Genomic DNA, 26,309 nt, shown 5'->3' with positions numbered 1-26,309 from the left:
CAAAGATGTAAATCACCTTTGTGGTTTTCCTCTGCGCCATCTGTCCCTTTAAATTATTATCTCCCTAATAACAAGCCAATACTGAGTTGACATCTAATATTTGTAGTATGTGTCGAGCTTTAAAAACACACGTGCTTTTGTTGTTTTTGAGCTGTTACACGCATGCGCGAGATTTCCACAGCTGATTATCACATCACAAGCGCAAAGTGGTAGAATGAGGGGGAAGGAAATTTTTCTTTCAACAGGGTTATCTTTTTACATGCACCTTTTTTCTGTTATAAATCGTACCTCCAATTCAATAACAAGGAGAAATACATTCTCTCCAATATCTATATAATATCATCAATAAAAAGAAAAATTCATTAAAAAATCTTCCTTGGGAATGAATGGGCGAGACTGCACCAATGAAGGGGCGGCCAACCCGCCACGTTACAATAGTAAGAGCGTGAGAAGGGTGAAGTAAAAAGGTTATGTACATTTTGTTTGTATAAAACTGAAAAAATTAACAAAAAAACAAATAATTTTTCTAATATATTTCTCTACGGCTGGTTGTGGTGGAAAAAAAATTTTGAATTTAAATTGCAACGATAAATTCTTAAAAAAAGTAAAATATTGAATGAAACTATAATACTACTAGTAAATATTGAATAAGCAATACGAGAGTAAAAACAGTATATACAGACAAACTGGATTATATGAAAACTCAAAGAGCTCGTAAAAAGGTTTCAAACTATCCACAAAAGCTGTCTTGCCTTAATCACAGATCTCTACAAAACCTACTAGGAGCATCATCAATGTTTGAGGATATCAGTAACCTACAAAAAACCCTGACCTGCAAAGAACAAGAAGCTAGGATTCTGATATCGTTGTATTAAAGCCCTTTTCCAAGAAACAGTCCAAGAATACAACTTACAATCAAAGAAATTTCCTTATAAAATGTCCTTTGCTTATATCGTCAGGTATGTATACAGGGAGCGCAACGCCATTTTAAAGCACATTCTAACTACAACCGACAGTAATTTTTTGTCAAGTGTTTTCCTATGACAAGAAAAAGAAATATTTGACAGCCAGGCGGAGAAAGAAAGCACAGATAGGGTCAAATCAAAAGCCGTCAAAATTTCTTTTCATCAGATTTTTTGAGTCAACAGTCATCATCAAAGCATATAAATCAAAGCAACACTCACGCACATTTTTGTGTTATAAAAACCCTCTCTACCTTGATTTCCTGTCGCGTTCGAGTTTAGTAGGTAGTGTTAAAACAAGTCAGACAATAATATCAGTATTTGAAAATGTCAAGTGTTTTTTCTCTCCGTTGATGTATGCTTAAGATGTTGAAGAGTGTTTGCCATGCATGTGATGTTAAATCGTCATCCAGGAGCCTTTAAAAGACGATCATTTAGTTAGCCGAAAACAAACTTTGATGATACAAAGAAAACGCAATGTATCAATGTAAATTGACAGCATCAAGGCTTTTAAAGACAGTGTTTAGATTTGGTCAAAGTGTACAGATAAGTGTAAAATCGCGTCTTCCTATGCAGTAGACCAAAAGAATACCGGGTTAGGTAACTTCGAGTTTGAGGTTTCAAGTGCTAAATCATTCTAAAACATAGAAAACTGGTCATTGAAAAACCTCAAGGTTGCATACATCTTCAGTCATCGCTTTGGGTTTTGAAGTAACAAATGCCTCTCAATCATCCTGAAGCATAGGGAAATAGGTCATAAAACCCCTAGAAGTGGTTACGGTTACCTAGCTAGGGTAATTTCTTCGCAAAGACTGAAAGACCATTCTTGCATACAACAGAAATGAAAACACATCAACTTTGAACGCAAATACATCTGAAACCTCTCATAAAACTTCTCACTGATGATTGATATCAACAAATGTAAACATGTCCAAGTGTCGTAAAAATGCAATGTTCATGTTGAATGTATATACAAGCGAAGCAACATCAATCAACAAAGATAAATAATACTCGACATTTTCACAACCCTGCCGCATGTCAATTTTGATGTCAGTAAGTGTTGTGTTTTGGTGGCATTCTACAGGCTGTGCAAAGAGGATGTGTATTTTCAAATTCTCTCAAATATCCACAAAGGAAAGACGTTTGACAAATACAAATTGTGATTCAGTCGGTTCGAGTCAAATACACTGCCATAGTTCGTGTCAATAAATACTCTTTAGTTTATCGATGTACGAGAAAAACCGATTAAAAAAACGATCATATACCTAGAGCTTTGCGGGAATTAAACTAAACATGATCGTTACTTCTATTGGCGCAAACTAAGCCGGCACAAAACGTCAAAAACATGTTCATTAAACGTCCATGGAATCTATTCAACGTTAAACAAACGTCGAAACAACCAGCTACAATACATCGTAAAGGCTTGCCATGACTCAAGTCTAGTGTGTAGGTCCGTCACTTCCATACCAAGATGGAGATGCACAAAGCATGTATACGTTCAATACAAAACAAGTCAAAACTGAACTTTTAACAGAGTCCCGTGCCAAATTATAGTGTCGTTTTTGGATCAATATGAGCTATATTCAGAACACAATAGACGTGCGCTTAGACCTGACTCACACTCAATAGCACTTTGGAGAGTAACAAGCAAAACAATCTTTTTGAAGTTATTTTGAGGCTTCGACAGCATTTAGCCCATATCTTTCGGTATGTTTGCTCTTAGAAATCAACTTAATGTTTAAACTACGAAGTTATGCATGCTACAAATACTCACTTCTAACTTATCGGCTCTTTCGCCTGGCGTCGCTAATGCATGGGCCTAAAAGGGCCCTAGTCCGCGTGTATTTGAATCTGTTAATATAAAAAAAGCTAAAAGTTTAAAACCAGTTTATGACTACTAATAGATATGTACAGTGTATTACGAGGGTGGGGTGAACCTAAAACGGACTAAAAATAAGGTGAACATGTTATTTCAATAAAAAAGTGTTCACGGAAGACACACCAGTGGGTATATTATCTCCGTCAAAAGCATGTCCGCGTGTATCATCAACTGAAATCCATGGATTGTTGTTTTTCTTTTTAACAAATGTTTGTTTTTGTACGGGCGAATAAAAACTTCTTTTATTTACCCGGCAGTAACAATAAGTTGTTTTGAAAAGAGACATTTCTTCCATTTTTATCCGCCATTACCAAAATAATGCCCATGTTTGTCCTTGTGCGTCACTTTGCATTACGTCATCACCAATGGTGTATTCTGCAGACCAGATCGTCGTAAATAACTGCCAAAGTCAGACAAACGTGGTGAACCAGCCTTATTAAGGAACAAAATAAAACATATTCGGTCAGTAAATTTAAACTCACGACTCCAATCTGCGACGGTTGATCAAGGGGAGGTGATCGGATAGCAGGGTATAAACTCAGGACCAGACGGGTCTTTAATTTTCATCCATCGCCATCGGCTCCTCTTGTCGGCTGGCAGGGCTTTCCTCTTTCTTTTCACTACAAAATAATTGAAATTGACAAATTTAAAGAGAAAATTATAATGGAGGGGGAGACTGATCATTAATTACAACAAAGCATTAATTAATTAATAGTTAATTTGCATTTTTATGCGGAGCCGCCATTGCTGACCGACAAATTAGATGACGAAAATCCAAAATGGAATGTCATCTTTGGAAACATTCTTTTTTGAAGCGGATCTGTAGCTCGTTGTATGGAGGGTTGATAATTAATATTATTGTAAATAGATTTTAATAATTAATAGTGTACAACGTCCAAAAACAAGCACTTTATGGTTATTCGTTAAGTTCAACATCAAAAAGAAGGGAGGAACTTGGAAGTTCTTCGTCATTTCAACATATATAATGAGAAATTCACAAATAAAAACATTTTATTAGGCGGGCACACACTTTAGAAGTGTGCGGATTTCATAAAGGATGTTTGACGATTTTTCAATGTTAAAGAATTTGGGAAAGGTTCTTCGTCCCTCAGCTGGAAAGTGGTTTAAATTACCCTTTGTAATGCGAACTTTTCTCTAATTCGAATAAAATTTTTGTTCTCTTCAAGATCGAATAAGAGATTCAACAATAGATGTATAAGGGTATTGCGTAATCAAGAGATACACGGTACGAAAAGAAAAAATATCGCGGTCTCGTAAACGGCAAAAAGATAAGTACAAGGCAATCTAAGGTTGTTTATTTTGATGACGTCATCAATTCATTTGCACAAAGAGAAAAAGAAAATAACGTTCGTCTTTGAGTAGCCTCCAAAAGTTCAACAAAAAGCAAGCGACTTAAAAAAGGGTGATACATTCCTAAAATACATAGAAACTGTTATTAAAGAGAAATAATAACGGTATGACGGAGTTTTTGACGTCTTGAAAGAACCGTCATGCCGTTGTAAAGACGTCCAGAAGACGTTCGATTGAGAGGAAATGAAGATTTCTTAATCAGTGACGCATACAAATTAAAAAGAAGAATAGTTTTGAGGATGGATGATGAAAAATGGAATTAAAGAGCGGGCACACAACACGACAACAAAATACACACAGGCTGAATTTTCTTTTATAAGAACAGTTTGACTCAAAACGTTAGAGGGGAATTCAAAACTAGAAAAAGTAAAAGTGTTGTAAGTTAGTAATGGGTTTTTGCAGCATGTCAAAATGTTCCAAAATAAGTGAAAAAGGAAAAAATAGGGGGCATTTTTCTGGACTGAAATTTTAAGTCACAGTACTTTGAAATTCAGAGGGTAGATTAACACAGGGTAAGAAGTTAAAACTTCCATGGATCTTATAATAGCATGTGTTACGAAGAATTTTCAGATAATGATGAATTGAAAATGGATCATTTTGGAATTGAGTAAAAGATGTTTCAATCTGGTTGACGTTGATGCATGATTACCACAATCATTAAGCCCATTACAGAACATTGTCGGCCTGACATCTACACGTTTTTTATAAGAAAAAACTATATAAGAGCACAAGGCTTCGATTGCAAAAATGTTAAGAACAAGTCAAGAACATTTTAAGGCTTTAAAGACTCTAAAATACCCAGTTCCTTAGGAAAATATATAAAAATATTCACAAAACTTGGAAAATAAGAACATGTTCACGTTTTTAGGCTTGGAAATCAAAAAGTTAAGAACATCCGAAGGCCTGAATATATTGGATGTTCTTATAAAATGACCATGATACCCCACGTACAAAGGGCCTGTCTTGATATGTATCTCTTTACCATACGGAAACATTTCCCTTTTGTTATAAGCTTTGTATTTTGGTAGGCGAGTTTCACGGTATATATTCGTGGTTTCTTTTTCATTTCTCATTTGTTGTGGCACATTAAGTTAATTTTCATTGCTGACGGAATGATGATGAGTAACTAATTACATTTTTTCCATTGTTGGATGTGTGCTTCGAAAACAAACAAATTATTCATCCCCAGATCTGAAAATAGCTTTAACTTTTCTTTGCAATTTTTTTTGAAATTCTCCCATAAAAAGTTTTTGAAATCTAAGTTTCAATCATCCAAAAGTAAAACATGTGAAACGTTCTGGAAACAAAAACCAGGCCCAGCTTCCTAATTTCTTTGGTACTTCGAGCCTCAAGTTGTTCTTTATCGCGTTCTTACTTTGAAAGCAAATTTAAGGTACCGTATTACTGCGTAATAAACATGGTAGGTTTTTAGGACGGGGTGTTTATCCAAAGTAATACGGTATTTAAGGCTTGATGGAATGAAATAATAAAAAAAACCCTTAATATTCGCACTTTAGCTTTATTCAAAAACTGTTCTCATAGTTTTTTTATCATTGTTGTTATAAAATACGAAATACGACAAATGTGTGTACGTTATCTTTACGACAGCTGCAACTGAGGATTGATAGTAACAAAAGCTAGCACGTTTCATGCAGCTTCGGTAGGTGGTGGCGCAGAAGAAATCCACTTTGAATTTTAAGCCATCCATGACGTCAAAATGTTAGCCGCGAAATCCGTCAGAGCGACAATGACAATAAGAAGTTTCGAAACGAAAAAAGAATTCTTTGGCTGAAGATTGAAAATGAAGAAGAAAAGGATAAGATTGTCTTTGGCAATTTTTAGAAACTAGTGACGAAAAATATGATCAATCAACGTCATTCATATCAAAAACCGTCATTCGAAATCCGTGGATATTCAGCCGCAACGGTCAACACGAGATACTGATTTTGTCGAGATGAAATGGGAGATGATGCATTTTCTTAGATCAAATATGGAAATTTCTGCGACTAAGTCACCGAACGAAATATCTAGCCAGCTGTTTTCCATTTTCAGCTTTTAAATAGAGTGACTATTTCTAAGACAGTGCTATTACAGGTATTTCAAGTTAAGACACCGACAACATAAGATAAGACAAGATGATTTGGAGCAGTCATTGAATTCGGTGACAATAATTTACTTTTTCGGCGTGCAGCAAAATAACAAAAGAGAAACAGTAAACATTCCGAAAGGAATCGTTTGTGAAAACTATAGATAGGAAGTAATTTTTATGCTTCAGTCAAGTGATGTCAAATAGGAGGTACATGCTAAGGAAATCAAGTCGATTAATTGTAAAGTGGGTGCTACTCTAATAGAATAAAGAAGGGTCAAAAGAGGCCGTTTTTAAGGAGGCACTTTTAAACGCAATTGAACGAAACTTCCTTAAAAGAGTTTAATTTATGAGATTTGAAATCATACTAGGCGCTACAGACACGAAACCTTTACGGTTTTCAGGCACTTAACAAATCGTGATTCGATGTAGGAGAAAATTAGTAGTCTAATTTTAGAAATTTACTCGATTTAAGGAAGAGATAGATTTGACATTTTGAGGGCGATATTAAGAGGGGTCGTGGCATGAGTTTGAGAGTTACTGAAGTGTCCATTGATCTCAATGTTTAGTTGAAGATGTTCCTGCCGGGAGATTGTAAAATAAATTTTCATGACACAAAAGTAAGAAAAAATTCCTTATTTTGAGATTTTATACAAGTGTCTTTCACAGGAACTATAAATAACTAAAAGATTTCCGTGAAATGATAGTAACCGCCCAATATCTGCCAACAAATTATTCGGAAACTCAATTTATTAAAAATCCAAGACGAACTTCAAAAGAAAGCCTGGAACAGGCACTATCCATGTTTTTTAAAGCATAAAGAAAGCTTCCGATTTTCTTAGCTTTTTTAATTTGATCTTACTTTTTTAATTTGAGAGTATTTTGGGTGTGTTTTTTGGTAAGAAAATTGCACGTTTCGGATTTCGCAAAACCTTAAAATGATATTATAATGTTCTTATAAGCCGCCTTGTGTTCTGATATACTTTATTCATATTTATTAAAAACTTTTTTTGAGTTCGGTGATTGCTTAGGTCCAAAAGAATCCAAATGAAGATTGTGTGGTTTTTGGTTATTATTACAGAGACTTTCAATATAAGATTTCTTTCTGAGTGAGAGTCAACGAGATCGGTTCATTAAATTGGTTTTGTATTTTAATATTGGAAACAAATTGGTCCTTGTTCATGATTAATCTAAATCTCCGAATGATGTCATTCAGAAAAAAAGGATCTATTTTCTGCATCAATATCGAAAAAGAAAATTGACGCATCTCGCAGATAAATTAAATCAAGATGTGACAAATTGTGATAAATTGAATCCTTTTTATACTCGAAGAGATATTGTATTTTGATTTGTAAGTAATTGCAGATTTTTATTGTCAATTAATCCTTAAATTGACTGGCGTCTTTAGTTCTCAAGAAATCACCAGCTGCTTTCCGACGCCACTCTATTTCTGTCACATAAATCATGTGGATATTAAATTAAATGAGGCTTAATGATTGGCCTGGCAAACCTTCTCACGTATTTGGAAAATTAGGTTCAATTACTAAAGTAGAATAAAGAGCCTATCAACATGATATTCTACATTTCCTTGTCATCTTTAAAAACAACAAAACGAACAAAAATTGTGGGAGTGAAAGAGGTATGAGATGCAGGGGAAGGGGACGAAAATAAATATTTAGTACGACTCTGACAGGGAAAACCCACCACCTTGCGCACCGTAACCTTTACAGTTTATGCTTGAGTAAGTTTATGCTTGAGTAAACCTCACCGCCGTGTATCCCAGGCCTTGTTTCCGTTACTGGTAGACGCCTTGGTCTTGGCTTGCTGGCACTTTTCTTGACCAGACCAGAATAGTTCTGATAATTTTCCACTCTTATAGATGCTCTCACACTTGATGCTTATTTTCAGATTTATGGAGTATATACAGGGAAGAACTTTTCGAAAAAAATAGTATTGCATTATCTCAAAGGCGGTCGGTCTCATAATTAGTAGCATGCAAAAAAGCCACTTCATATTTATGGTCGATTTGTTATTACGAGTTATTTAAAGCCAAGATTTCTGATCCATTATTCATTGATAAGTTAATCATTCTGTCTATTGGGAAGGGATGGAACTTTCACTCAATACCATTACTTCATCAGTTATTTAGAAAAGTTAATTTAATGGATTTATGACGATCCATTCGATAAGGATCTAATGACTCCGAATAAGCCGAGAGACTGAACGGATCAGGGATTGGAAATAAAAATGGATAATATAATAAAAGAAAAGATTGTCAATTAAAAGGTTATCTCTGCAATTAGAGAGAAAAAGCCTCCTTTTTTATCATTATGGCGAGATTCGAAATAAATACGCACGTAACAAGATCTCGAAGAATCTCATTTCTATAAGATGTCTTTATCAAGCGTCACCTTTGGACGTCCATTGGCCCCTTATCAGATTAATTAAGACCAACGTCCATCCCTGATCGTGATTGATAACAGACTTTTCCTTTCAGCCAGTCAAAATCGTCAATAAAATTTAGAGGCTTTACTGATAAATTAAGTCATGAATAAAACTCGTCTCATGAAAGAATCGAGAAATTTTCGTTTTTTGAAAACTGATAACTGTAAAAGAAAAGTCTAAAGCCGTGATTCCACACAATCAACCAAATGCAAAGCCCATGAAAAAAAGCATTCAAGTTATAGAAGTTGAAGTTAAAGGAACTACTCTATACTATAGACTCGACATTTTGAGGCGGCAGAAAATAAAAACAAGAGGTTACACTTTACCTGGTCTCAGCTCCTTTCCCATTCTGTTGCACAACGCGGACGGAAAGTGAGGCGAGTGCATTGACAGTCTCATTTTCTTCTTTTTCTAGCCGTTTAGCACTGTTTTGACTTGAATTGACCAATGAGGCTGCTCTTTTGACTCCCGGCCAATATTTTCCTATAAGCATTTAATGAGAGTTTAATATTGTCATTAGAATTTAAGTACGTGCAGTATTCTGTATGGTATTCTAATACCAAAACTAGTAAATCAAATAATAGTACTATCAAAGCTAAACGGAGGACTTAAGTGTGCATCGAATCGAATTGACGGATTTCGAACTGCTAAAGCACTGCTGTTTTTAGACTCAAACTATCCAATTTACTGACACGATGAATCCAGTTCGCGCAAGGAACTAATTCAGGAACAGTCAGACACTGTGTCAGGTTTTAATTTAACCACTCAGACAATAATCCTATTATATTCATTTGCCTCAGTGGTAGTAAGGAGAAAACTTCTCAGGGAAAATTACGTCGCAAAGAAATTTGCTGGACCCACATAAAACTTTCGTCTTTTTCCTCCGATAAAGTACCTCAAGGGAATAATTTTTCGCGGTCGAGACAATTTTTTATTTAAAGTATGGCCTATTTTGCCCTAAAAAGACCAATTTTGGGTTGTTTTTTTTAAACCTGAGAATATTCGTGTTTCGCAGAATTTAATTTCGCGGATTTGTTGAAAAACCACGAAATTAAATTCCACGAAAAATTTTTCCGCAAAATTTCTTCTCTTAAGGTATTCAAAGGAGGATACGGGATGAAGGTTTACCTTGTATCTGAACAGCCTTCTCCAGACATTTGACAGCATTGTCATGAGGCTTTGTCATCAATGCTTCCTCTGTCAGCTCCAATGTTGCACCACCGAGAAGTGCTCGTATACATTGTTCTGATGAGTCGCATAGTGATTGTAAATCGTACCTGTCGAAAAAAAATGACATTTATATCGTCAATAGAAGACTGAGAGGGTAGTACAGTCAGTCCCGCCCAGAGATATCTTATTTAAAACACTAAATAGAGCTATCCTGTCCCTGGCTAAAGCAAGATAATGGGTCATCTTTAAGTAGACAACAGCTCAGTACCTCAATTTGATCAATCAAGCCCGTTCTTTCACCTCCTCGTTTCACGCCATGCTAGTTGCCTTTCCTAATTTAACAAATTACCGGCACCGATTTTTGTTCTAATACCGTGGTCTACTCAGCAAAGATGGAGCATTATTTTGCTACGACTGCCGTTGCTTGAGAGAGGCAGATAAAACAGGGGGCACGCAGCTATTACAAGACAGTATGACACTTACTACCGTGTTGGTACTGTATTCAGAAGTTATGAAAACAGTTACTACACAGTGTAGTAACTGCTGTTTGGGGGTGGTGCCAAACACTAAAACTAGCACTTTTGGTGTAGTAAGTGCTTATACTTTAATTCTTTTTAAAGAACTTTCAAAATTTTTCACAAAAAATGAATTTTTTTGTGAAAAAATTCTTTGTTAATCAATTTTTTTTTAAAGGGAGATTTACCTGAGCAATATTATCTCCTTTTATCACCCGGGCGGGAACTTTGAATCCGATCTGAAAGTCACATCGCGAATAAATAAGGGAAAAGTTTAAGTTGTAAAAAACAAAATCGGGAAGATCCTCCCTCCCTATCGTGAATTTTGTCTGCTCGTTCGGAAAGTTCTCCCTATTCCAAAGAATCTTCTCGTTCGGGGTAGGAGTGGGGACTGATAGTCGGTTAGCAATAATAAAACTTTGCTCCTTCCAACATATATATGTTATATACTTATACAATTTAGCTAAAATATTGAGGGATCTACTTTCGTACTGGAAATAAACCTACCCTCCTTCAAGAGCTAGTACTAATTTTCCATTGCGAAGTTCCATTAGCTGCTTTGTCATATATGCGAAACCTTAAAAATACAAAAGTAAAAAGAAGATAGTGAAATAGCAAAAAATAACAATACCTGCAACCTGGCTGGGATAAAAATACAAACACCAGGGATGACACAATAAGCGCAACGAGATATCAGCTTGTTTGACTAAAATTTGTCTGGAATCAGTGGTCTAGAATGCTTGACTAGTTTTCCTATCAAAATCAAACTCGTAAGTGCAAATAACAACTTAGCCTGGTTCTTAAAAGAAAATGATCGATATGGAAATCCTTGTTTCGGTGAGCTTGTTCTGATATGTGTAATAGTCAAACGTTCGCATCGCACTGGGCTCATACCTATATGTTTCGAACTATTCGGAGACACACAATTGTAGCAATACACGTTTTTTTTTTTTATGAGAAACACGTTTATAAGGAACTCGAGGCTGAAAATGGTTCAAAAAATAAGGAATTGTTAAGGAACTGCTCAGGCTGAGAATAAGTGGATTTGAAAATAATGTACCTTATTGGGACTAATTTGACCAAATTTTGATCTTTCAAGGGGCAAAAAGTTCAAAATTTCCTATGTAGTAAGGAACTCGATAAGGAACTTTGAGACTGAAATTCTCTGTAAAAATAAGGAACTCCAGGCTCAGAGCAAAGTTAAGGTTCCTTATAAAAAAAAACGTGTAGTGAGAAACTGTTCAGATTCGAGCTCAGCTTAAGGTTGGGGATATAGTAGGACCGTAAAGATTTCATAAAGAAAGCCCTAAAATTTTAACCTTGAAAAGATAAATTGCATAATTCAAAACTCTTATAGATATTTAAGATCGATACACAGTGAGATAAGACAATGCGAAGGGCGTAGTGTGAAGAAATCAGTACAATATTAAGTTATCCTTTTTAAGAGCCTCGCTTTACAAAGCATACATTGTTCTCCAAAATGTAAACAAGGGAATCCAATCAAGAAATTAGAAGGGGAGAGAAAAACCTCCTGGATAACTTAAACCGTAAGCCAGATATCATATTACTACTCAATAAGATCAACCTCTTTCTAAAAGGATCAAGGAGTTTCGTGAACTTAAAGAAACATCAGCTGCATCCACACACTATAGAAGGAAAAGAAGGTGTGACAAATAAGAGGGCTCTGAAATTGAATTAACAAATCGAACGGAACGGTAGTACACAGATCAAGAGCCAGGAAACTTAAGACCACCGGTCCCAGTGTCTAATCCTATTTCCATTGCGCAGAGAAAAGAGGGCTCCCGTTAAATAAGGGTGGCAGACGAACATAAAACAGCTGATTCGATCGGAAAAAAACTGTGAAAAGTGTGAGGGCGTCTGAGAACAATGAAATTAAATTAAGGGAATTAACACCTTTTCCAGACTTACTGTAAGAAGAGTGATACCGAACCAAAGTTTCGGAAATAAATAGTTTAAAGACATTTACCAGCATAACAATAAAATTATTCGTCCGAAAAAAAAATTTAAAAAAGCCCTATCACACATTTCTTCATCAGATATGAAGCCTCGTTGACTCAAATATTCCAGTGAAGTGTAGAAACAGTCCTAAGGGATGGAAGTTAATCTTTACCCTTTTCCGAGCAAGCGAAACATTGCCGAAACATTGCCGTGAATTTGATGATGTCTTTTTCGAATTTCAGCAGGAAATTCTATTTTCAAATCAGTTTTCATTTTTACCAACTTCAAATCGCTTAAATTATGTTATTTGGATTTTAAACATTTTTTTTCAAAATGACAACCTCGTCAAATGCTCCTAGTCTACTTCACTAGACTCAGCGTCATAAAACATTATCAAAAAGCAAAGTTCAGACAGAAGTAGACTCTAGTCTACCAACTACGCTGATATAAAAGGGAAAAATGCAGTTTGCAGTAAACAACAACATATCCTTAGTTTTCCTTAGTTTCCCGCTTTGTCTTTATCTGGTGTAGAAATTTCATCCGACACGCTAAAGCTCTGAAGGTCGGATAATTTCCAAGTTACGGAATATCGCCAGGCCGCGTCAAGGATTTTGCAGTGAGAGGTTTGAACCCCAGCCTTTGATTTTGGGGATCCTCAGTTCCGAATTATAGACTGGCCATCGAAATATAGGATAAACTTTGTTATAAATTTAGTTCTCCAACATGCAAAGTAAGCGAGGAGGAGAAAAAAAAACTTACAAGCAGCAGTAACATTATAACCACCAAGATGGGGAGAATGGCCGTCAGCAGCTGCGAAACCGGCCGACACCAGGATGATGTCCGGTTTATATTCTTTGGCAACGGGTAAGACGATTGACCGGAACGCCGCCAGATATTCCTTATCGCCGTACATCGGATCTGTCAAATATAATTATTATTTTTATAAAATGTGCAATGAAAAAAGTATAGGACAAAATATATTAGCAGCACGAGGCCTCCAGCCAAATAAAAAGGACTTGGGAAAATACAGAAAAAATGTAGAACATTTAAAAAACATTTTCAAGGCTTTAAACCCAAAAAATTGGAAACATTGGAAGGAAGGTTTCAAAAGTTATTTTACGTCCGTGAAAAGAACACCTATGTACGCATTCGAGGCTTCAGTTTAGGAAAGTTAAGAACCAGAGTTGAATAGACTTTGGAGGAAGTAAATAACGGCGCTTTTTCTTTATTATAACCCAAGAAACTTAAATAAAAATTTTATTAAAGTTCCTTGTATAACCAAACACATCCTAAAATAATTCTTTTAACTTTTGTGATCTAAAATGCAGCCAACTCCTTCTCCATACTATGATGAAATTTAGAAGGGAGACAAGTAATAGTAAGTCTCCATAACTCGAACGACATCCTTTCCCTTTTGTCATTCGAATTAAGGAGAATCTTTATAGATAGCATCTCGAGTTATTTTGATCACGAAATTCAAATTCAAATTTCTAAACTGTACACAGATCGAACCATTGAAATATTTAGAAACCTATTGAGCTCTTTCCTATCTTATATTGAAATAGCTTTAGATGTAAACATTTTCTACCGACACGCTCAAACTCTAATCCTTTCTTCATACACACAGTGGATCGATGGCATCAAAAATAAGTATGCTAAATCAATAGAAAAATTATCTTGGTCACAAAATTTTTCTATTTCATCATAGATATTCTTCACTTTATGGAGAAAATCATCCTAATATTCTTACGGTATTCTTAGGTTCTGTTGGAAAATTCCATGATGGTGATACATTCTTAATTTTTTGGCCAATTTCATCATGAGTTTCTTATTTAGTATTTTCTTATAAAGAAAAAGCGTGCAAACCGTTTTGAGGCCGAACCGCTCGATTTCCTAGAAATCTTTTGAGATATCTCTAATATTAACATGGCTATTATTTTGGTCACGATATTTTAGTCACTAAACTGTTCTAAAGTCCAACCACAGGAATTCTCAGAAATCTATAGAGAGAATTCTAATCTTATCTGATGTGGAAGTTTCCTTGCAACACGCTAAGGTTGGGAAGACTAAAAGATTTTGATCTGGAAACTTTCATTTCGAAATATCGCCTAGCATCTATCACCGTTTTCGACAATGGTTCGAACTAACCGTATTTTTTCAGGTTGAATTTCAACGTCATTATAAAGGAAATCCCGCTTTTTATGTTGCGCCTTTAAAAATCTTTCGACTTTAAAAGCTGAACTTAGATATTTCTAGGTTGCGAGGTAACTAATTACGGATTGTTTTCACATGGGCTGACCCTCCTTTGAAAGCTATAGGGGGTTTCCCTGTCCCACTTGAAGTATCTTTTATCCCCATAAATTGGATAGAGATGGATTCGTGATAAGTGAATTATGAGGTGAATCACGAAAACTAAGGGGTTTTCTTTCAAACACGGATAAAGATTCTATCCCTGATCTCCCTTAAAAGGATCAAGGGGTTTCCTCTTCATCATGGAATACTAGGGAGATAACAAAAAAACCCACATGAATCAATAAGATATTTACAAGAGAAAAAGCAATGGAATGAGAAAGGATCAAATGGGAAAAACAGAGAGGGATTTTGCGAAAAAGAAGAGATTCATGTTTTTCTGTTGTTCTTCTTTGCAAACTGAAAATTCAAAGAAAAAAAATAGAGATTTTGTGGGGTATGAGCAGATAGAAAAAATAAGTAGCAACTCAAGATTATAAAGGGCAAATTAGGGGAGAAGAGGAGAGAGGAAATATATCTAGGAAGTTAGGTATAATTCCTTTAAACCCAGCAATCATATTGATCTGTGTGCGCGAGGAATGGAAAAGCGTAAAATTTATAACAATTACAATTGGATCACTAGCAACAGCGCAGGAACAACAGCGAGCATACAAAATGCGGATTATAACAAACAGAGATAGAGCTAAGATAAAAATGTAACGAATAAAAGGTTACACGTTCTTTATAAGAATGTAAAAGTTTTAAAAAATTAAGCCTTAAAAGTTTTAAAAATAATAAAATGTTTATATTGCAAAATTTTGTTAGTATTTTGGTGTAAGCTCATAAAAAACGGTCAGTAAAGCTTCAAGGCCCCTGTTCTTGAATTTTTGTCTTCCAAACCTACATTCTTATAAGCTTTGTTCTAAAAATAAATATGTAACCAGGTTTCAAAAGGAGCGATGTAAGAATGATCAAGGCTTTAGCACCTCAAACCAGGGGTTCAATGTTCCGCTCAGCCTGTCGGATTCTGATCAGAAAAATAACTGGACCAGTGAAAACAAATGCCCAAAAGTCTGGAATGTTTACGTAAAATGTCGACACTACCCATCTAAGAAAACTTAATATTAAAATCTAAGAAAAGTTTGAAAATCTCTCATGGATCAAAACACTACCCTCAACATAATCTCAGCAAAAGCTGAAACATCATCACACCCCAATTGCTCGACCGACAATACCAACAAATATGATACAAAACAACAAAACCCAACAGTACCAGACAATTTCAAAAAATACAAGAAAAAACATAACCCGAAGATCAGCATCCTTCTTAGTTTTTAAATAAAAAACAACAAGAAAGTATTCATAATGCGGAATATTTCGATGACTCTATCTCATCATTTTCAACCATAAACTAAATACATTTCAAAAATCTACTTTTATTCTAAAAATCTGTACAGCAGTAAAATGATAATTAAAAACGTTATTGAGTTATAAAATGTACAAGGGAAATAAAATTGATATAAGCTAAAAAATGACTGAATGAAAAGAACAAAAGAGTGTCAATTGTCAGGGGCCTATCCAAACAATTGAAGTTCTTTTGAAGCTTTCAACCCGTCATTAATCTTTGGTCTTAGTTTTTTAATGTAAAATGCTTCTAAAAAGGCCAATTGCGACCAATTATCATTCGAATCTAAGATTTTGCAATTATTCAAAACAGCGTTCAAAATGTGTTCTTTATGGTTAATCCCTTGTGATTGTGATTGTGACAGTACCTTTCTTGGAATGGCTACCCATCACATATTAGTAACTGTATAATTAAACGTCAAACAGAGAAATTAAATCTCCCTCTCGTAACTGATGATGAGAATAGTGACGATGATATCACCAAAATCTTCGTTAACGTTCCTTATCTTGGTCTCGATGGTGAACGCTTAGTTAAATCACTTATTCGTAAATTGGGAAGATACGTTAAACCCGATGTAAAATTTATTACGCGCTATCAATCAAAAAAGTTAGCCATGTTCTGCCCAACTAAAGACAAAGTTTTAACAGAACACAAAGCTAAGATTATTTACGAAATTGTTTGCCCTGGTTGCGGTGAAAGGTATGTTGGAAAGACCGACCGTTGTTTCAAAACCCGCATGATTGAACATGGGAAACGAGTGGACCAACCCATGAATCTTCATTTAAATAACTGTAGTAGTTTTCACGATTTGACTGACATGTTTAATCTCGCACAATTGTTTGGAGAATCACAAGGGATTAACCATAAAGAACACATTTTGAACGCTGTTTTGAATAATTGCAAAATCTTAGATTCGAATGATAATTGGTCGCAATTGGCCTTTTTAGAAGCATTTTACATTAAAAAACTAAGACCAAAGATTAATGACGGGTTGAAAGCTTCAAAAGAACTTCAATTGTTTGGATAGGCCCCTGACAATTGACACTCTTTTGTTCTTTTCATTCAGTCATTTTTTAGCTTATATCAATTTTATTTCCCTTGTACATTTTATAACTCAATAACGTTTTTAATTATCATTTTACTGCTGTACAGATTTTTAGAATAAAAGTAGATTTTTGAAATGTATTTAGTTTATGGTTGAAAATGATGAGATAGAGTCATCGAAATATTCCGCATTATGAATACTTTCTTGTTGTTTTTTATTTAAAAACTAAGAAGGATGCTGATCTTCGGGTTATGTTTTTTCAAACAACAAAACATTCAAACAAACAATTATACAAAGAAAAAGAAAATGGCAAGATGAAGACAAAGCCTAGAGTCAGGTGTGGTACCAAGAGTAAGCACTCTCTGGCGCCCGCGAGCCACCCGTCATCTTTACCAAAGAAGAAATAGTGTTGATCAGACACTATTTCGTACATAAAAAAAAACAGAGAAGAGGGATTAAAATAAAACAAATTGTAAACAAAAAAGTTTAAAATTCCTGACCATACAGTGAAGTACAGCAGAAAGAAGGATGAAAAAGTTGAAAGGTTGACCGAGAGCCCGGTTCGGAACCCCGTAACCGAGTGGCCGTACACATTGGAAACGAATTAGGAAATTAGACAAACTCAAAAACATTTGAGACATATGGAACATATCGAAGGTCTTATAATTCTGCATGGGAGATGGAGATCTCATTTTGACGTTTTGATCAGACAGTCTAGAAAGGACAAGCTCATCTTTCTGCAGATATATTTGATTAAAGATGGAAACATCAGTGAATGACTCTATGTATTTGAGTCCTCCCTTTACTCAGACTTTAGAGGTGACCATAAAATAACCCATAATCTGACAGTAAAAGGGGACTAAGGTTAGATGGATTAGAAGCTCTTATTTCCTAGGCTATTCTTTTCTAAAATATTTGAAAACAATCACTTTAATGTAGTGTCCACCGAAGTTAATGAAAGCTCTCTGAGCTTCTTCTCAACTGAATACGGAATTCTTGGATACAAAGATTCTTAAAAAAAAAACCCCGCTAAATCACAAGGATTTTTTTACGAATCGTCCTCAGCCTCGAAATATGGTTCCGTTTAGAAAGCTTTTATATTTCTTCGTTTTCTTTAAATCGCGATTTCTCTAAAAATCTCGCCCTCTAAGACGTCATTTCTTTCTCATTATGAGTTTTGGTTTTGGGGCTCGGACATCTCAAAAACCCCTGTTTAAATCTTAAAGAGATATAGTGAAGTTATATACATACCCAATCCACCATTGAAAGGAATATTTATATTGGTTCCAGCTCCTATGCCAGCACCACACTATAAACAAAAACAAAAACAAAAAAAACAATTACAATTTGCACAAAAAGTCAAGAGTAGTGCCATTTCCTTAGAGCATGATGGACGTCCAAAATTGAGAATATTAACTGTATAAGAGCTCTCAGGCATTAAAGCTAAATTTCAAATCCACCAACCCAAACACTACTTATAAAATTTTATGTTTGAACATGCACTGACCTCTTCAGCTTTGCCAGTCCCAGGGAAGAAGCTTCCCTCATCATGACGATGCATTGACACATACAACACACGATCATCATCATAAAACATTTGTTGTGTACCATTACCATGGTGAATATCCTAACAAATCAAAACAAAAATGGTATCAATAATTTGTGCGGGCTATGAGGTAAACTAAGTGTTGCTGTCGGTATTTTGTTACTCTAGACTAGATTGGACTTTAATTTTACTAGAATGTTTCTTCGAGGCTAGAAATCCTTTCAATGATTCAATTAGATGAATTTTCGTCTAAAAACGGCAAGGCCGCGGCCCTGTAAACCTGTCGGAAGTCTTAAGTTAGCTTAAAATCTGTTTAAAAGCTTCAAATCCATCGTGACTATCACTTTTTTTTCAAGGATTGGGCAGGCCAAAATAATACCAAACTATCGACATTACTGTTTATAAAAAACGGGTTATCATCTGCCTGCCAACACACAGAATTAAAGTTGAAGACTTTAATCAAATTTCTTACATTTCGTTTTAGGGAGTTGGGAATTCAGGAAATAAAAAATCCCTTTAAATGTGCTCGTTTATTTGGATACTCAATTTCTTAAATTTCATAGTCGGTAATCGTTGATATCAAAAACCGACTGACACAAAACCAAGTTTGCTTGTTAATTTAAGGTGATATCATTTTTGCCATATCGCCAAACATGGAAAATGAAACTTTTGAGCGAAAAGTTAGATAGTCAATCGTAACCAAATAAAACATTCATCAAAACCTCTAAAGGAGTTTCACCTTTCAAACGAAAAAGAATGTTGATATTTACTCAACGAATTTCGACGTTCCCGTCAAAACGAAACACCGACACCTTCTAAAGAAATAGGTGGTAGTAGGCCATTTTTTCCGTTACCTTGGTAACAATTAGAAGGTTTTTTGTAAAGAGCCTCGTTTTCTTATTTACTTGATTTTAATTCGCATGAAAATATTGAGAAAAAGACCGAAACCCGAAGAAATAAATCAACATCGGCAAAGAATCGTGTAAATAGTTTTTAAGGAAACCTTTAAATATCATTCAAATTTGTTGAAGCTTTTTTGTATATCTTTTTCTTTTTCAGGGCACTATGTTTTGATTTCTACCCTATTCTTTTACATCTGCACACTCTCTAAACATTTTAAAGTCTCGACACGTCAACAGTTTTACGTGAGTCACCCCGTACAAAGGTAGAAGTTTTATCCATGTATTTAATTTTAACCCAGATAGGTGTCACAAGTACAACGTTTAGAATCCTTATAGTGTGACCTAAACCGCAATTGTCGTTGGTTTTAAACTTACCCAATCCAGGATCATGACTCTCTCAACTGCCATCTTCATACACAATAATTTCGCTGCTATAGCAACCGAATTGAAATAGCAGAACCCTTTGGCTTGATGAGTCTCCGCGTGGTGACCGGGCGGCCGAACAATAGCAAATCCATTCTTGAGATCACCCGAGGCGACTTTGAAGGCGAGCTCAATGACACAACCGGCCGCCATTCGGGCGGCGTTAGCGGTATGCGTCTCATTCCATATCGTATCATCATCAACCTAGATAAATGGATTGATAAGTTTTTTAAAAGTTCTTCAATCATTGACTGATAAACCGAAGTTGACGTACGACAGGTTTTATTCTTTTAATAGAGAACCGTGGTTCAGTGGTAGAGCATCCGGCTACGGTTCGCAAGGTTGTGGGTTCAACCCCCAGCCGCGTCATACCAAAGATTCTCAAAATGGTATTTGATGTCGTTCTGCTTGATGCTCAGCAATTAAGAGAAGGATCAAGGGTAAGTGGAGAAATCCCGGGAGAAAAATTGGCGCCCTCCCCTACCTTCGGGTAGATAGCTATCGAAAGAGGAGCCTTCGGGTCGCCTCCGACTGCGGTCGCAGACTTACTATTTAGAGAATAAGAGGTCAGGCAAACACTGTTAAAGGACATCGTCTAACGCATCTCATACCATACATAGCCTCATTAAAACCTATTTCTAACTATCGCACTAAATTTATATAAACTTAACATAACCTTACCCCAGTGCCACCACAAGGTAACTTGGTGAAACAACGTAAATTTGAGCTCCCTGGAAAATAAATGATTTGAGTAAAAACCTTCGCATACATTTGGGCAACATATTTCAGGTGGGAGCTAAGATAGGATCAGATTCAAAAGTACGTTATCTTAAAACTTGGAAGGTTATTGAATCTAAGAGAATTGCAGCTCTTTAGTAGAAAAAGCTTTGTCGAGATATAATACATTCAGTCCCTTAGAATTAGACTAGGAAAATAAAATAAATTTCTACAAACTATAGAAAACGAGATAGGTGGATAAATGGTTACCTCTTGAACTGGCACCCCCACCAAACAATAACGTATGTTGTTCACTGAAAAGAAAGAGATAAAATATAAAGATCAACAAGTACCGAAAACTGCCAGACCAAAAGGATAATGAAAGATGTCCCTAACAAAAAAAAAGGTGTAAAGCATTGAAATAGACTTGCTCTGTACAATTAACTACGAGGTCTTTGAATTCTGTGATAAAATAATGATAGAATGTGTGAACAGGCATACCTATGCACTGTCTGTAGTTCTGATATTGTTGCTTTCCGTGGCCGGATTTTCTAAAATAAAGTTTAAAATATTTTAAGACCGTCTTCATCTGCCATCTAACTATTTGGATGATGTCAAAGCACTTTCATGTGTCAGCACTATAGTGCTAAAAGGGTTCCGATTCCTCCGTCTTAAATGACATCTCCTTGACAGCTCTAAACTTTGAAAAATACCCCTCTCCCATTTAATACCCCTCTAATACCCCTCTTTCTTGAGATTTATATCATAAAAAGGTGAGTTTAAACCATGAGCCACTATTAGAGCTTCTATACTACAGCACTATTTATTACCTGTTTTTGAAATTGACTGATTTCACAGGTATTTCGCAGGCTACTAGAAAAAGCGGATAATTTCCGTTAAAAAAATACTTACTTCACACAGATTCGCCACACCCGTTTCTTGTAATCTAGCCCAGATACTTTGCAATCTGCCAGCACATTCTGGGTGAAGCGGAAAATTACCACCGCATTGGCACTGATGTTTCAACATAATAGTATCATACACAAGACCTGTCATGTGTTTTGTAGATTTATTAGGTTCAATAAAATGTCCACTCAAACGAGGATCCGACCCCGTGCTAATTCTTGGGTCAGAGCTGTTCATTTTTGATCCAGAGTCTGACCTATGTAGCGATGAGTTTGAAGAATGGAGTCTAGAAGCAGAGCTATAAAGTCTAGGGTTCGATCCGTAGAGATATGAATTTGACCCATTGTGCCGAGAGCTAGGCCCATGGATGTTCGGGTTGGACCCAGATAGTCGGGAACTGGAACTGTGCAAGTGTGGGTTGGATCCGTGTAAGTGTGGATTGGAACCATGTAATCTGTCACGTTCTCTCTCGCGAGACTCGCGTTCACGCGTTTCTCTTTCACGTGCTTCTGTTGATGAATAAAGGCGTGGTTCAGAGCCCATCAACCTTGGGTTCGAAGTGTGAAGACTGGAACTCGAACTATACAACTTTGTATCTGATCCGTTAAATCGTGACGAGAGACCGTTAGAGCGGCTCGAGTCAAACACAGATGTGTTGTTAGTGCTTTCGGCTTTGGTTGCCGCGTGAAGTTCCGAGCTACGGTGATGGTAGGCGTCCTCGTCACGCGAGGCACGCTTCCGTTCCTCGTTGGCGACGTCTTCGGCTGTCTCCTCTTGAATCTTATCTTCGTGCTGGTGATAATCCATCGACGTCTTAATCGACGACGCGTCCTGCTTCTCACGTAAGTGTTCTTTTAAACGGCGCCTGGTCAACGCGTGGTCTTTACTATGAAGATCGGGCGGTAACGAAGGCGGGAAATCACGAGAATGCATCGGGAAGCGACTGCCTGATGAGGGGCCGCCTCTCGGGTGTACTAAGTACGGATCGTTACGCGGTAGTTTAATGTTGTGTAAGGAGTCGTGTGATCGGGACGACATGAGCGACGGAGCACTATCAATTGAATTCAACCCTTTGGAATAGCTTTTACTGTATGGCGAGGATAGCCTCTCAGCTAAATGTAAATAAAGTTTGTTTTGCGATTCTAACAGTTGTTTTACGCGCTCCACGTCCGACATTGAGCTATCGTCAATCTCAGCTAGGTATTTCTGGTGGAAAGTGTCAATCTCTTTGGGATCATAACCATACTCAACCATGGTGTGCTGTAGGTAGCGATGATTGGTAGCGTATTGCAACTTCAACATTTCCAAGTACTTCGGATGACCAGGATCGAAAGGCGCTTTCATTTCGGAACTAGATGAACCACTACTGCCCATCATCGACTGAAAATGAGAAAGCAGAAAAAGATTAGTAACGAGATTATAATACGCTACACCATCATACTCGAAATAGTTCGAGTAACACATTTGGCTTAACGTTTGTTTTTGCGTTTTAAAGTAAATACGATAATGCAGAAGCTCCAAAAGTTTAGAGTTGCGTCGCGTCTACCATGGAGCCTGGGGGATTGCAGAGGAGTTACAGATGGAACAATGTCGAAGAAAAGCCGTGGTCGTCTGGTACATGCAAAAGAAGTTTTTCGAGAATGTTAGTTAAATTCTGAGTTAATAAGAGAACTCACACTTGAAGAAGAAGGGAAATGAACTTGTGATCGCGAAGTCTTGTAAATATTCGGTAAAGAAGGCGATTGAAACAATGGCACGCCTCTCGGACCAGGGTGGAAGACCTTTTCTAGAGGAGGGCGGTAAGGTGGAGAGACCGCCTCTCGATGGCGTGAGGCAGACGCAGTACTGGACGAAGTGTCATTGGGGGAATAATGGCGAGGATTGAGTGGATGGTGATCGGTGTGTGGTTTATAACGGTTTGTGCGAAGTTTGAGTTGATTGCGACCACGAAGGTTCGGTTCAGATTCTGTAAAGAAAAAATTAAATAAAATCAAAAATTTTATGTATCTACGAAAGAAATACGCTGTTAGTAAAATGTTTCTGAAACTGACTATCCCGTGATGATTACGGTATTATTGCATAACACTTATATTACATCATAGTAAGCAAAGTCACCACATTTTCAGGGTGATGCGACACACTGCGATTATGGGAATATTCCGCAAATCCAGGATACGCTCGGCTGATTATTCATTAACAGGTGAAATTATTAGGGCCTGGGAGGGAACTCACCAGCTTTGCGCAAGGAGAATGATCCTGGTTCATCATCATCTTCAGGAGGTCCACCACCACCACCTCCCCCTGAACCTTCGTATCGTTCGTATACCCTGTTATGAAGAAGAAAGAAAAAATTAATATCGTCAGTTAAATATTTAACCGGTTATTTGAACCTTTGGATTCGAATGTTTAGGTGAGCAAAGGTGATATAGAGCAGTACATCGACTTTGTTTTGCGTCGACTTCACTTCCGTGATACCCTTCGATACATAAATTCGCGAATGGTTCTTGGGGAGAAAATTATACTCTACATATAGCCGGTCTACCTCTCCCGAGAGAGCCCACTTTTGGACATCCATTCATTAAATACGCCCAATTTTGCTAATTAGGGCGTAGACAATGCCAAGGCGGGAGGCGTATAAAGGCTGGATAAGGTAGTTGAAAAGATGATAACACAACAATTTATTACCATCGGTTATAATCGTCGGGTATCCTCCTCGGTGGCGGCATCGATGGGTCTTTGTGATCGACATGCTCAAAGTGTGTCTTCTTGTTAATGTTGTCTATTGCTTTCTTACGGAGACGCTCTTTGACAAGGGCGTTCAACCCGCCTCCGCTACCGCCTCCACCTGCTTGTGCTGAAGAAAAGGGAAAGAAACAAACAAATTAAACATTAAAGATAATACATTTTGAAATCTGGCGGGAAAAGGAATTTTCACCACATTTTAGGCTTAAGATGCAGTTGTTAAAGCAAGGTTTTTGGTTTTAGACAGAAAATGGATTTCGCTCAGCAAATCAATACAAGTTCTTGAAATTTTGGTGATATATTCATATTCTTTAGACGGAAAAGCAGCCTCTTTATGTATTTCATTGAGATTATGACAGACTATTGTCTGTAAAAAGAGGTGATCCAGTTATCCCATAAAACGCTAGGAGTTTATCGAGAAGAATTGACGTCAAATGTACCAGTTGTTTTTCTAATAGACAGAGACATTTTGACCTCCTTTTACCCTAGCAAATTTGATCCCACCCCCCTTAGAATTGATAAGTGTATTCAGACGCAGACAACTTACTTGGCAGATCGTCGAACATGGATGCTCCTTTTGTGATTGATGAATAATCGCCCTGTAAATATTTAGATGAATAGATAAGAGTCGAAATTTTACATGGATAGCCCAGTAATTTAGAGCTTAAAGCTGCTTAAAGAGCGTTCTAGTTTTTTGCAACGTTCGCCTGAACGGTAATCTGTGTATTACTTTCAAAACGATTCCGTGATACTAAAAAGTGTATCATTATGACTTCTATGCATAGAGAGAACTTAAAACCTTGAGACACGAAACATTAAAATCACGTTTCAAGCCAAGCGATACGATACTCAGGTCTAATCTGGTCTAATACGTACATTTGAAATTGGAAATACAAAATGTCTTGTCGTACAGTATAAAGCCATGGTCACTCACGAAGGATACTACTAAAGACCACCAAGTTACTACCTATATATTTTGTTTTGTGGGTTTTGTTCTCTGTGTTTCCATTTGAATAGTTGAAGGTTTCATACTTCTAGTATATATAATACACATAAAATGGCTCCCGACGCTCATGAATAAAGAATGTTACATTGCTGTAAAGATTTATTGAAAGGGTACTGACTTTTATTTTATGCGCTGTTCTTAATAGCCGGATATAATATGTTTAGATGATATTTTTCCATACAAAAAGCAATACCTCGACGGGCAGCCCCTTTTTTTAGAAATGTAACATTGTAAATATTCAGAAAAGAGAAAACATTCCTTCTGATACAAATACTTGGTTGAAAACATCTCTAAAATACCTGCATCGAATGCAGGCACAGAACCTGCATCGAATGCACGCACAGACTATAAAACTAATTCGAGCAGGAAATATTATAAAATCTACTAAAAAATCCGAATGGAGAGTCGAATGAAATCAGTTAAAAATCATCGGAGAGTCAAAAACTTACCTTTCGTGGTATTGGTTCTCCATGATAATAGGGCGGTGGTATTTGTGTGGGCGGATAATCATGGCGTGAGGGCACTTTGTTACTGCTCCCTAACACGGACTGTCGTTGATAGTATTCCTTGAGTTCTTGTTGTTGCTGAAACTTCAGTTTGTCTTTGTTTTCTTTGTATTTCTTTAGCAATTAAATGACAAGAAATGAATTTAACAGATGTTAAGCTTAGAAACAGTTACTAGGACCAACCTATGAATAGATGGTTTGTGCGTGGAATTTCGACAGCCGGGATTTCTGCCTTCCCATCATACGATGAAATTAAAGTTAAAAGATCGATAGAGATTTAGTCTTGAAGCTAGCTATCTATGACAGTCCGACAGGCCTTACCTTTGACAATAAGATGTACTGTTCTTCTTGGCTCTTTTTCAGTTCATCGAGTTGAGCTACAAATGTTTCTGGGTGTTCGGCATCTGTTGAAGCAAGAGTTGCCGGAGCTTCTGAAGGACCTGATGACTGGCTGCTCATTATTGATTATTTTTATGGTTTTATTTTTTTGAGGCT

The 26,309-nt window shown here is 36.6% G+C and overlaps 1 protein-coding gene across 1 annotated transcript; it reads right to left on the bottom strand.

Annotated features, from left to right (window-relative positions):
- Nucleotides 1-247: 247 nt before the first annotated feature.
- On the bottom strand, nucleotides 248-26,309 carry LOC136815797 (histone deacetylase 4-like). The gene is made up of 18 exons (XM_067072249.1): nucleotides 26,136-26,309; nucleotides 25,758-25,928; nucleotides 24,850-24,901; nucleotides 24,246-24,414; nucleotides 23,793-23,887; nucleotides 23,237-23,526; nucleotides 21,567-22,940; nucleotides 21,156-21,205; nucleotides 20,925-20,968; nucleotides 20,619-20,668; nucleotides 19,890-20,141; nucleotides 18,574-18,693; nucleotides 18,318-18,375; nucleotides 13,147-13,305; nucleotides 10,936-11,005; nucleotides 9,872-10,020; nucleotides 9,070-9,226; nucleotides 248-3,461 (listed from the first exon to the last, which is right to left on the bottom strand). The coding sequence occupies exons 1-18, from the start codon at nucleotides 26,271-26,273 to the stop codon at nucleotides 3,398-3,400; spliced, it is 3,462 nt and encodes a 1,153-aa protein (XP_066928350.1). The 5' UTR covers nucleotides 26,274-26,309; the 3' UTR covers nucleotides 248-3,397.

The sequence above is a fragment of the Clytia hemisphaerica genome, unplaced genomic scaffold (assembly GCF_902728285.1).
Source record: "Clytia hemisphaerica strain Z4C2 unplaced genomic scaffold, Clytia hemisphaerica genome assembly, whole genome shotgun sequence".
Lineage (NCBI taxonomy): Eukaryota > Metazoa > Cnidaria > Hydrozoa > Leptothecata > Clytiidae > Clytia > Clytia hemisphaerica.
Note: the sequence above shows the minus strand (reverse complement) of the source record. Positions and strands in the feature narration are given on the sequence as shown.

What these genes read in the sequence shown, in the direction of transcription:
- LOC136815797 (XM_067072249.1), bottom strand. Translation starts at nt 26,273, where the DNA reads ATGAGCAGCCAGTCATCAGGTCCTTCAGAAGCTCCGGCAACTCTTGCT. An exon ending in CATGTTCGACGATCTGCCAA is followed by an intron (nt 24,415 to 24,849) that starts GTAAGTTGTCTG and finishes CCTTTTCTTCAG; the next exon opens with CACAAGCAGGTGGAGGCGGT. An exon ending in GAGTCATGATCCTGGATTGG is followed by an intron (nt 18,694 to 19,889) that starts GTAAGTTTAAAA and finishes TTGATTTGTTAG; the next exon opens with GATATTCACCATGGTAATGG.